General features: G+C 39.6%; 1 protein-coding gene across 1 annotated transcript in view; it reads right to left on the reverse strand.

The window, feature by feature from the left end:
* Positions 1 to 13,719, reverse strand: part of odad2 (outer dynein arm docking complex subunit 2) — a 118,393-nt gene that overhangs the window by 81,835 nt on the left and 22,839 nt on the right. Inside the window, exon 12 of the mRNA XM_057824972.1 lies at positions 10,450 to 10,603. Within this exon, the coding sequence (XP_057680955.1) occupies positions 10,450 to 10,603 (154 nt within the window). The remainder of the gene's footprint in view (positions 1 to 10,449; positions 10,604 to 13,719) is intronic.

Raw genomic sequence — 13,719 nt, forward strand, 5'->3', positions numbered from 1 at the left:
TGTATTTATGCGTTTAGGGTAAGAAGTATGTATGAGTCGTAGGAGATGAGTGTTTGTTTTCCATTCCTTTATCGTTGTATAACTAGATTTTGCTAAAGTAATGATGTCTCAGATGTGACGCAAAACAGAATTGTAGCAAAATTGAACATAATTGTGCCATCCTACACGTACTGATTAGCAACAGCCTGGCAGCAGATAGCATGTGTTGCAGCCACAGCAGTACAGTAGTTGTAATAAATAATACTAAACATCATCATAATTACAATCATTGTAATAACAATATCAAAGACAATAAGTCGGTTAATGCGCAAGATTTAAGCTTTAGTATTTTTGGAGCATTGGACACATGAAAAATGCAGGGATAGGAAAAACATACCTTTTGGCACAAACACAGCGGCAACATGGCTATATAAACACACGGTCTTTGTGGTGGCACGGGCTTGGTTCCCGTATATGTTGTCCTCCCATGTCGTGATGATTGCAGATCTATGCGGTATTTCCAAATTGTATTTTTAGAGGAATTTTGAGGACTGATGTCCCTCTAACTCCACTGTTGTTTTGGTTAGAGAAAGTGTAAAATGGAGGTCGTAAGCAAAATGCAGAAGTAAAGCGGAAGTACCTTGGAAACTTGTCTATATATTTACTATTAATTTTATACGTTCAGTACTTCATGAGGTCCATTTTGCTGACTACAATGTTAAGTGCACTAGCCCTACAAAATCTATTGGATTCAAATAAATTGATATTATTATTCAGATCACTGTATCGCCATGGTGCAAATAATGTGTACCTAATCAGTTTAACTGATAAGTGTATACACACAATTCTAGCTTACTGCCTTTAATTTCTGAACTATTTCTTCCAACTATTACTGTTTTTTCTCCCACATAGATCAAATACCAATACAGTTGTACATTATCATTACAAACTTCAAATGCTGGATTGTACGTAAACCATGTAATCATTTGACACGAATAGCTGCACAGTCATGTGGTTGTAAGAAAGAAAAAATGTGGGCAAATGATCCAACAAAAATTGCATAAAACACAAAACAGAGCATCAGTGTGTGGCTTCAAGAAAGTATTAAACTTCCTGTAGTACAAACATCTGTCTATAATGCAGGGCAGAAAGATCTCCCTAAAATAAAACAGATATTTAACTTGGCTCATGGTAGGTTTCAACGTCTGATGGTAATGATATTATAAAAATGAGTACTGGACAAAGCCCATAAATAACTGCCCGGTGTGGTTTGAAGACAGATAGATAGCCGGGGTGTGTTTGGTTCCTGCAGCATAGCAGCTTGTTGACACAGGAACACACACACACACTCGTACAACCCCAAAGCTTGCACACCAAAATACAGCTGAAAAGTATAAAATATACAAACCCGCTGAGGGTTTTGAAATTCGTTTTTGCCTGACTGAATTCACTTCTTTCATATCATTTACACCCCCTGTTGCCTCTCTTTGGAATGAAGCAACTGCCTACTTTTAGACTGGGCATGTCCTGTCATTACATTATGCTGTACATATTTGCTCAAAAACCATGATATGCTCTCTAGAGACAACATTTAGCACACCTGTACAGTATTTTGTTTTCTCATTATCGTGACATACTCCATCCACACTGTAAATGGTCTGAGCATGCGCAAATCCAACATTCGCTATTTTGACAATACTTTCAATATATTCATGCATTGCTGGTGTTGATTAATTACTTGTTGTACTGTCTTGATTTGGTGTGTGGTGATGCTGTTTCGATGTCAAGTGCTTTCCCTCGTGTCTCTTTTGTTGATCTTTTTATTTGTTAGGCCAACATTATTTGAATCATATTGACTTGTAAATTATGATGACTCATATGCATCGACTATTAAGGATTATTTAAAGAAAAACATCTTTTGAATCATCATTTGGTACATGGGCGTTGCCAGACTTATTTCATTGGGGCATGTGCCCCAATATTGCTCTGTAGTGCCCCAGCCATTGACTTCATAATGATATTTACGGGACACGGGGTGCGGGGCCGATTAATGGGCCTATCTATGTCAAAGCTGACTGAGTGGAAAAACAGAAAATGATCTTTTTACGTTAAAAATTCTTGTGAACAAATGTTTAAATCCCTAATTTCTTCATAGGTATAGACATAAAACTGTCTCGATTCTTGGTTAAAAGCAAAAAAAAAAAAAAAAAAAAAAAAAAAACGGAAAGTTAGCATTTATTTTACGTAAATATGTCGAATGTGCTGCTAGTCTTTAAGCCACTGTGGCCCCGCCTTATCACAACAAAGAGTTTTTATGTTGAAATTTATTGGAATAAATACTTAGATCCCTGAATTCTTTATAGATATGGATGTAAAACAGTCTAGATTATTGGTTAAAAGCAACAACAAAAAAACACGGGCAGTTAGCATTTATTTTACGTTTATATGTCGAATGTGATGCTAATCTTTAAGCCGCTGTAGCGCCGCCTTATCACAACAAAGAGCTTTTTACGTTGAAATTTTTAGGAAAAAATGCTTAAATCCCTCAATTCTTTATAGAAATGGCTGAAAAACAGTCTCGATTCTTGGTTAAAAGCAAAAAGTTATAGATATGGACGTAAAACAGTCTAGATTCTTGGTTAAAAGCAACAACAACAAAAAACGGGCAGTTAGCATTTATTTTACGTTTATATGTCGAATGTGATGCTAATCTTTAAGCCACTGTAGCGCCGCCTTATCACAGCTTTTTACGTTGAAATTTTTGGGAATAAATGCTTAAATCCCTCAATTCTTAATAGAAATGGACAAAAAACAGTCTCGATTCTTGGTTAAAAGCAAAAAACAAAAAAACAAAAAACGGGCAATTAGCATTTATTTTACGTAAATATTGCGAATTATGATGCCAATGCCATAGCGGTTCATTTCTCCCATTGATATTTATTCACAACGTTTCAAAATGCATGCATGGTATGAAAAATATAATTACCTTGAATCCTCGAACAAATCACTCCTGAGGCAATCCTTCCTGTGTGAATGAGGTACAGCTTTTGAACGTGTGTTGAATAACTGTGACCGACTTCGACCGACTGAAGTGGAGTGTAGGATGGGGTCCTACATGAAGGTGTGGTGCAGTGTCCGGCGAATGAGACCCATCAATATAATTATGAAGTCTATGACCCAGGATAAATTTCACCGGTAATTAAAAAAAAAAAAAATTAATTAAATTTTAAATCTTCATAGGATAATATACGGAATGTGCCTATTTAATCATATACAGTGCCTTGCAAAAGTATTCGGCCCCCTTGAACCTTGCAACCTTTCGCCACATTTCAGGATTCAAACATAAAGATATAAAATGTTAATTTTTTGTCAAGAATCAACAACAAGTGGGACACAATCGTGAAGTGGAACAAAATTTATTGGATAATTTAAACTTTTTTAACAAATAAAAAACTGAAAAGTGGGGCGTGCAATGTTATTCGGCCCCCTTGCGTTAATACTTTGTAGCGCCACCTTTTGCTCCAGTTACAGCTGCAAGTCGCTTGGGGTATGTTTCTATCAGTTTTGCACATCGAGAGACTGACATTCTTGCCCATTCTTCCTTGCAAAACAGCTCGAGCTCAGTGAGGTTGGATGGAGAGTGTTTGTGAACAGCAGTCTTCAGCTCTTTCCACAGATTCTCGATTGGATTCAGGTCTGGACTTTGACTTGGCCATTCTAACACCTGGATACGTTTATTTTTTAACCATTCCACTGTAGATTTGGCTTTATGTTTTGGATCATTGTCCTGTTGGAAGATAAATCTCCGTCCCAGTCTCAGGTCTTGTGCAGATACCAACAGGTTTTCTTCCAGAATGTTCCTGTATTTGGCTACATCCATCTTCCCGTCAATTTTAACCATCTTCCCTGTCCCTGATGAAGAAAAGCAGGCCCAAACCATGATGCTGCCACCACCATGTTTGACAGTGGGGATGGTGTGTTCAGGGTGATGAGCTGTGTTGCTTTTACGCCAAACATATCGTTTTGCATTGTGGCCAAAAAGTTCAATTTTGGTTTCATCTGACCAGAGCACCTTTTTCCACATGTTTGGTGTGTCTCCCAGGTGGCTTGTGGCAAACTTTAAACGAGACTTTTTATGGATATCTTTGAGAAATGGCTTTCTTCTTGCCACTCTTCCATAAAGGCCAGATTTGTGCAGTGTACGACTGATTGTTGTCCTATGGACAGACTCTTCCACCTCAGCTGTAGATCTCTGCAGTTCATCCAGAGTGATCATGGGCCTCTTGGCTGCATCTCTGATCAGTTTTCTCCTTGTTTGAGAAGAAAGTTTGGAAGGACGGCCGGGTCTTGGTAGATTTGCAGTGGTCTGATGCTCCTTCCATTTCAATATGATGGCTTGCACAGTGCTCCTTGAGATGTTTAAAGCTTGGGAAATCTTTTTGTATCCAAATCCGGCTTTAAACTTCTCCACAACAGTATCTCGGACCTGCCTGGTGTGTTCCTTGGTTTTCATAATGCTCTCTGCACTTTAAACAGAACCCTGAGACTATCACAGAGCAGGTGCATTTATACGGGACTTGATTACACACAGGCGGATTCTATTTATCATCATCGGTCATTTAGGACAACATTGGATCATTCAGAGATCCTCACTGAACTTCTGGAGTGAGTTTGCTGCACTGAAAGTAAAGGGGCCGAATAATATTGCAAGCCCCACTTTTCAGTTTTTTATTTGTTAAAAAAGTTTAAATTATCCAATAAATGTTGTTCCACTTCACGATTGTGTCCCACTTGTTGTTGATTCTTGACAAAAAAATTAAATTTCATATCTTTATGTTTGAAGCCTGAAATGTGGCGAAAGGTTGCAAGATTCAAGGGGGCCGAATACTTTTGCAAGGCACTGTAAATATTACTCGATTCACTCCACATATACAATTTGCACATGGCTCCTAATATGGCAATTTATACATGTAATTTTGGATGTGATAGGCATATACATTGACACTTCCGTGAAGCACCTTTGAGAGATATGTTGCATTCATGTGTGTCGGGGGATCTGAGTTCCCAAATTGGAATATCGTCCTGATGTGTTGTAAAGTCGTAATGTGGGATAAAAACATGGTTGCTAAAAAGACGAGTAGTCTATTTTAATGCTCCAACGACGTCACAAGTTGAGTGACTGGCGTTTTATATAGAGAATTACTAATAGAGAATAATTTTTTTTGATTACTCAAGCAACACGTGAATGCAGCATCAATATTTGGTTGCGTGTGCTAATTGTACAGTCGATGGTGCAAATTAGAATAGAATAGAATGCCTTTATTGTCATTACACAAAGTGTTATGAAATTCAAACATCTTCCCATCTGCTTTACAGGTTGGTGTCAGATAAACTGCCCATCTTTGTTGTTCCTTTTTACCTCTGTGTTGATGTTTTTTTGGTCGCCTATTCCCATGAATTGTGAATTGTTTTAAATGGTTCAACTTTACTCTTTACATATCAGGCAGTTAACTGCGGTAAACTACTCTATGGCTAGGTTCATACTGCAGGTCTTAATGCACGAATACGATTTTTTCGTGTTTTTCCGACTCGAGTGAGGCATTTACTTGCCGGTCTGAACGGGACAAGTCGCATCAAAGAGGACCATTTCAAATCTAATCTGGGTCACTTTCGTATGTGGTTTAAATCCGATCAGGGCCACATTTTTCCAGAATGTGACGGCGGTCTGAACTGTCAAGTCTCCCAAATCGGAATTGATGCAGCAATTACATCAGCTAAGAGCGAAAGCGGCAGGCAGGTCAGCAGCGATGTAGCTGTGCATTAGCGTTAGCACCTAGCGCGAACTCGGCTTTTACTAACTAGGAGTCGAGCTAAACCACAGTCATAAGAAATACAATGAAGAAAGGTTTCTTACTGTGCGCACCAAATGAGCAATATTTCAGTATTGCTTACATGGCTGAGTTGAGGCAAACTGACGCACACACATGAGGCTTATGTGTGCATCATTCACGCACAGTTCGTACTTATTTGTTTCAATGCTACTGCACATGCGGGTCAGTTACATCAGCGCATGGCTGACTGCGAATTAGTGCGCATGCATACTAATTAAACGGGCTCAATGGACAAAGACAGTCTGAAAACAGATATGACAAAAATTGGAATTGTGCATTAAGACCTTCTGTAGGAACCTAGCCTAACTGGCTATGAATATAATGACAATTAAATGCGATTTAAGTGAGAAGCTCTCACTCAAGAGCTTTGTCTAACATTGTGTTAATATGATATGTGGTATTTGAACTGCATCGATTATTTATTACTATTTGTTTATATGAACAAAGTGAAAAATCAAATCTGTATGAATTCATTTGGGAAATAACCACTAAAAATTTAGTATGTGTTCTCATCATAATTTCCAGCTGTTTTACAAGCGTTGTATTTGTTACTGCAGTCCCTGTAGTATAATTTGGAACAAGATGTATTATTTTTTATTTCTATTTGACTCAAACAGCATTACTCTTGCAAATGGATATTAAGGAGTTATTTGCTCGCAGCAAGGATACATCAGCTAGGAGGAATGAGAGAGGTAAGCTAGGCAATCCACCTTAGGCAACATAAACCACCTTAGGTCACAACGTACCAGTTGAGAAACACTGATTAATTGCATAAGAGTTACAATAATATATCCCCCTTTCTGTCCAGACAAAGTAAAGCAGTAGATTGCAGAAAAAGGTGAAGGAGAGATGTAAGTTCATAAACATGTGCAGAGGTGAACTGACTATTAACAAGGGATGTCCAAATTTTGATTTTGAATACTTATGGATGTAAAACAAAAAACAGTCAAGTTTTTACAGAAATGTGTATTTTTGTTTGATAATGTATAGTTTAAAGTAAAGATACCGATACTAGTATCGGCAGGGGGCGCCGATCCGGCCCAAAATGGTGGTATCGGTATCAGCGAGTACCAACAAAGACGGCGCCGATAACATTTACCGGTCCATTATTATAACATTTGACCGCAGCCTTTTTTTTTTCTCCTGGCGCTCACTACACTTTGTCTCTGTGTTGTGTGATGACACGTGAACACCAAGCAGCTATCGCTATTGGCCTGCTCCAGACCAACGAGAACGGGCCAATAGCCACTTCTGACCAATGACAAGGCCGCTTGGCGGCGGTCGGGAAATATTTCAAAATAGAGATCCCTTCAATTAAAATCAATGGCTGCATGCAAGATTTGCGGCCTGAAAGTTTCGAGATGTGGAGTTAAATAGGCCAGTTTCAATACCTCGAACCTGATAAAACATTTGACGACGAAACGTGAACGAACACAACGAGTTTGAGCCTGGAAGAGCAGGACTGCTATCCAGAGGAAGGGCGCTGGACAGGTGCAACAATCTCTGGTCAGTTCACTACGTCATCTTTACTTTGTCTTTTACTTAAAGAAATGCTGCAGTAATTTGGGAACTGTTTCCAAAGTAGGGTTGCCACCTTTCAGAAATAGAAATAAGGTACCCCCCCCTCCTGAAAAAAGGAGGCTAATAGAGAGACGGGATGCTGTGGTCAATTATTATTACTTATAATTGTTAGCGTCTGCAAATGCGGAAACAAGGTTGGACCTTGAAGCGGACAACAAGCGGGGGATACGTCCAAGGGTTTAATGATTGCAAACAAAAAATAACACACAATCGCGTGATAGTAGAAATAACAAAAGGAGTCCGTGACAGCAGGTCAACGGTGCTCAATACTACAAACTCGAAGGTTAACTATGACGATAGGCAGCGAGCCAAAAAGTCAAAATAAAAACACTCAAATACCTGCACAGGGTAGAGGTTACAAACGAGTGCAGCACACTAACAGAAAAAACCCAATGCAGGGGCGTAACAAGCAAATGTAGCGAGACTATAGTGCGAGATATCAAATGGCGATCAGCAAAGCAAATATCTCGGCAGCCTTCTCTGAGCTCACCCGTGCTTAAATGCTGCGTTGATGAGCCCGCATTGGATTCAGGTGCGACGTCAGGAACGCCCCCACTAACAGCCCAGCAACAAAACACAATCTAACCAGCAGCAGAATGTGACAATAATTTCATGAAAGTTGCACTGTTTGGCCTTTGAGAGGTTTAAAAAAAGTTTACTCAGTTCATTCAGAGTTTATTATTATGAACTTATTTTTACTTTCTTACTGTTGGGCTAGCATTATACTTTGTACTAGTCTTTTTCCTATTTTGCAAAGGTAAGCAACAGCCTGACAAAGCCTTGATAGCAATGATTTCACATCCAATTATGTAGCTCTTTGGGGGAAAAAAAAAAATATATATATATATATATATATAAACGGGGTAGTATCGGTATGGTATCGGTATCGGCCAATACTGCACAGCCAGGTATCGGTATCGGGGCCAAAAAATGGTATCGGTGCAACACTAGTTTAAAGCACCATACAGGTAGTCTCCGGGTTACGACGTACGCAACTTACGTTTTCGACTTTAAGACACCTTTTATTTTATTTTATTTTTTAAATGGTTTTTAATGTTGTTTTGCGATGCATGCTTTTATTTTGGCACAGGAAGCGTAGAGCAGGTAGTACTTCCGCACGAGAGCGCAAGTACACCAAAGAAGAGCGCACACGCACACACAAAGAAAAATGCACACTCACACACAGGGAAGAGCGCAGCTGAGTGAGAGGTGACAGCTGCATGCCTGCGCGCACATTTGTTGCTTGTGAAGCATCCAGAGGCAACGGCTGTATATAACACCTTTTGTACTGTTTATTATGCGTTTTTAATTGTGGGTGAATACTTGGCACGAGTTTATGTGATTGTTTTTGATGATGTGCAGACGCTAGCTGATACACGTAAATCATTTGTGTGGTTTTTTATTGCTGTATCAGCAGCTACTTGTAAACGCAAATTGCTGTTACTGAAGAAGAGACTGATTTAATTTTATTTTAGTTTAGTTTCATTCTGCAAGTATTGATGTCATAAGCAGCTGAATAAAGTCAGCAAACCACACGAACGTCTGACATCGTCATTGTGGAGGTTAGCTCACTGTCTAGCTAGGACTTAGTAACAACGTCTTGCCGAGGCCACTACAATGACGTTGTAATGACAATAACAATGACTTGTTTTTGGATAGTTATTTTGAGATTTGCGCGGTATGTAAGGGTACTTAAAGGGTTAATGCCAACTTATGCAAAAATTTGAGGTACAGTATATCGCCAGCATAGGAACAGAACTCGTTCGTAACCTGGAGACTACCTGTATCTGACTTTTTATCATAGATAAGGGGTAAAAAAGAAAAAGAAATGCTCGCTCGCCAGAGCCCCACTGTGCTGTGTTGTAGTAAGTCTAGTGACACCCCTGATTTGGAATGTCACTTAGTTACACATTGTTGTTTCTATTAGCAGAAATGCATATAATGAGAGTTAAAATGCTAATTAGTGAAAAGTAATGACGATTTGAATAATAATCCAATTATTCCAACTTGAAAATCAACCTATCCAATAAACCTACTCGAATTGAAAATATTGCGTAGTGCCATGGCAATCAATGACTTCTGGAAAGATTTATAAGTGAAAAAAACGGACAAAAGCAACAAAAAAAAAAAAAAAAAAAATTTTTTTTGATTCTCTTTCTTTGGCCAAACTATCCCACATTTTTGTAACTGTCATTGATACTGGTGATGATGACAATAAATTTCATTCATTCATTCATTCCCACCAATCAAACTGAGGTCAAAGTGTTTTTTTTAATAAATACCATATAAAACCAAGATCCTGATAGCATAAAATGAATCCAATATCCCCCAAATAACTAGATATTAGGATCTACTGATCAAGGATGGGCGATCTCTAAACTCAAGTACTCAGAGGGATTCCGACCCGGACTGGGTAACCCGCGTCTTTGTCTCTTTTCCTTTCATTTCCTCTCTGACACATTAATATTCACCATATGCCCTGTCAGGCTTGTCTCAGGCGCGCTTCATTTTATGCTTCTGCGGTGTGGGCAAACACTGCGTACAGCTGGTGCTGTTAGACAGCTCTTTCCCCTCTGCCTTGGCTCACAAAGGCAAGTGAACAGGCCTGTCTCACACACTAGGAATCCACGAGCTCAGCCAACCACTTCAATTTGAAAGTAGCATCTCCTTTAATTTATACTTCATCCTTATTACTTCCTGATCAGCAGTTTGATATGACTGAGACAGGTCAGATTATAGGAAAGGATGTTCCTCACTTTCCATAATCCTCCTATAGTGCTGGGTTCTAATACAGCCCTTCGGCTACCAATGATTCAGGAACTTAACTCCGGCCAGTATTAAAGTTGTTGCACAGATGACAGGAAAAAAGAACAGATAATCTGTTACATGTCAACTGTGTCTGTGTGCCTGCAGGATGACTGTTTTTTTGAATCGCCACTTGAAGTTGAAATCTTTCAGAAGAAGACATGAGTGATGCGTGGTGTGTTTGTTCCCCTACCCTAAGGTACTTGACCAATTTCTGGATCTGCCAGTACTCTGAAGGCTGATCTGTGTTTCGTGCACGACGCGTTGGCTGCTCCTCTTCTTCATAACTCGGATTGCTATCAGATTCCGTCTCGCTGAAAACCTCCCCTGGATTTAGTTGGGTCTTACTGAAAAAGGAAACAAGCAGAAAGTATTACATTTTGAACCCAAAAGACCACATGCTAGATCAGGTCAGGAACTTCCTCACAATTTAACAGAAGGAAAATGTAGATGGAAATGATATCATGGGATTAATGGGGGCGTTGCAATGCATCTTTGACCATAGATCCAAACAGAGACATATGGATTTTTTTGAATTGATCATGCTTTTTGGATGTACAGTGATCCCTCGCTACTTCGCGGCTGAACTTTCGCGCCCTCAGTCCATTGCGGATTTTTAATTGTTAGAAGTATAGTGGTACCTCGACAAACGATTGCATCGACATAGGATCTTTTCGACAGCCGAGGTAAAATTGACTCGTCATTTGTCTCGATATACAGGGGTTGGACAAAGTACAGTTGTACCTCGACATACAGTGGGGCAAATAAGTATTAGTCAACCACTAATTGTGCAAGTTCTCTCACTTGAAAATATTAGAGAGGCCTATAATTGTCAACATGGGTAAACCTCATGAGAGACAGAATGTGGGGGGAAAAAAAACAGAAAATCACATGGTCTGATTTTTAAAGAATTTATTTGCAAATCATTGTGGAAAATAAGTATTTGGTCAATACCAAAAGTTCATCTCAATACTTTGTTATGTACCCTTTGTTGGCAACAACAGAGGCCAAACATTTTCTGTAACTCTTCACAGGCTTTTCACAAACTGTTGCTGGTATTTTGGCCCATTCCTTCATGCAGATCTCCTCTAGAGCAGTGATGTTTTGGGGCTGTCGTTGGGCAACACGGACTTTCAACTCCCTCCACAGAATTTCTATGGGGTTGAGATCTGGAGACTGGCTAGGCCACTCCAGGACCTTGAAATTCTTCTCACGAAGCCACTCCTTTGTTGCCCTGGCTGTGTGTTTGGGATCACTGTCATGCTAAAAGACCCAGCCATGTCTCATCTTCAATGCTCTTGCTGATGGAAGGAGATTTTCACTCATAATCTTTCGATACATGGCCCCATTCATTCTTTCCTTTACACAGATCAGTCGTCCTGGTCCTTTTGCAGAAAAACAGGCCCAAAGCATGATGTTTCCACCCCCATGCTTCACATTGTGTATGGTGTTCTTCAGATACAATTCAGTATTCTTTCTCCTCCAAACACGAAAACCTGTGTTTCTACCAAAAAGTTCTATTTTGGTTTCATCTGACCATAACACATTCTCCCAGTCCTCTTCTGGATCATCCAAATGCTCTCTAGCGAACCGCAGACGGGCCTGGACGTGTACAGGGGGACACGTCTGGCAGTGCAGGATTTGAGTCCCTAGCTTGTGTTACTGATAGTAGCCTTTGTTACTGCGATCCCAGCTCTCTGTAGGTCATTCACTAGGTCCCCCCGTGTGGTTCTGTGATTTTTGCTCACCATTCTTGTTATCATTTTGACGCAACAGGGTGAGATCTTGCATGGAGCTCCAGATCGAGGGAGATTATCAGTGGTCTCTTATGTCTTCCATTTTCTAATAATTGCTCCCACAGTCGATTTCTTTACACCAAGCGTTTTACCTATTGCAGATTCAGTCTTCCCAGCTTGGTGCAGGTCTTCAATTTTGTCTCTGGTGTCCTTCGACAGCTCTTTGGTCTTGGCCATAGTGGAGTTTGGAGAGTGACTGACTGATTGTGGACAGGTGTCTTTAATACCGATAATGAGTTAAAACGGGTGCCTTTAATATAGGTAACGAATGGAGCCCCGTTAGACCTCGTTAGAAGAAGTTAGACCTCTTTGACAGCCAGAAATCTTGCTTGTTTGTAGGTGACCAAATACGTATTTTCCACTCTAATTTGTAAATAAATTATTTAAAAATCAAACAATGTGATTTTCTGTTTTTTTTTTTCCACATTCTGTCTTTCATGGTTGAGGTTTACCCATGTTGACAATTACAGGCCTAATCTTTTTAAGAAGGAGAACTTGCACAACTGGTGGCTGACTAAATACTTATTTGCCCCACTGTACGATCGCTTCGACACACGATCTTTTCGACATCCGACATAAAATTTGACTCGCTATTTATTTCTACATTCGATGACTTGATCAAAATACGACGATTTATGACAGCGCCGCAGTTTCTTTTTTTTCCCGCAAGACTGATGCACAGCGGATTTTTGAGAGAAATCAACATGGGTTCCAAGAATGTTCGTGCAGGTGGTGATAAAAGGAAAAATGTGAGGCTTATCATTGAAATGAAGATGGAAATGATAGAAAAATATGAGCTTGATGGGCGCGTCCGTGAACTGGCTTGATAGTACGGCCGTAGAATGTCTACAATCGCGACGGTTCTCCTCCGACCTCCGTTCGTCAGTCTTTAAAGGTTTAGGTGACATTTATTATTATTGTAACATCGCCAAAAAATCACCAGCTTCGTCAGGTTTCTAATCATTTTTTTTCAATCTTGTGCAACACAACATACCTACCAGTAGGGGTGTGACAAAATATCGAAATGATGATATATTGTGATAAAATAAAATACTCCAAAATCAACAGGAAATAACTGAAAATCTACGGTAAATTACCTTAAATGGCCCAAAATTACCTCATTGCCTGGCATTGGCTGCCACCGACGGCCATAGACGTTCAAGTGGGAGGGATGGCAGCTACCACCCACCCAGTTCAAATGGATTGGATGTTTACTAGTGATAAAGTCATTCCAATTCACAGAAGAAGCTTGTTTTACTGTTTATTATTCTGTTTATTAGTTGTTTGTAGGATATCCGATAATGATTTCCTGACCAATGTATCCATAATCGTTGTATCACCATATCGTCAGATCATCGTTATCGTGTGCTTTGTATCGCAAATTGTATCGTATCGTGAGGTACCAAGAGGTTCCCACTCCTACCTACCAGATTTGTTTTTGGCAGCAATTTTAATTTTCATCACAGTCCAAGTCTTTTGGACGAAAATACAGTCGCCGTTTACTCAAAATGTTTTTGTTTCTAAGTTTTAGTCCAAAAATGAATATAGGTTTTCAACAATTTCGAATGAACATTGAGAGGTGAGCACATATCGTAGCATCCACACTGACAACACCAATTTCCTAGTGATAATACACTCCAAGCAGCAAAACAGTACATTACTTTTAC

This window comes from Corythoichthys intestinalis, chromosome 20 (assembly GCF_030265065.1).
Source record: "Corythoichthys intestinalis isolate RoL2023-P3 chromosome 20, ASM3026506v1, whole genome shotgun sequence".
Lineage (NCBI taxonomy): Eukaryota > Metazoa > Chordata > Actinopteri > Syngnathiformes > Syngnathidae > Corythoichthys > Corythoichthys intestinalis.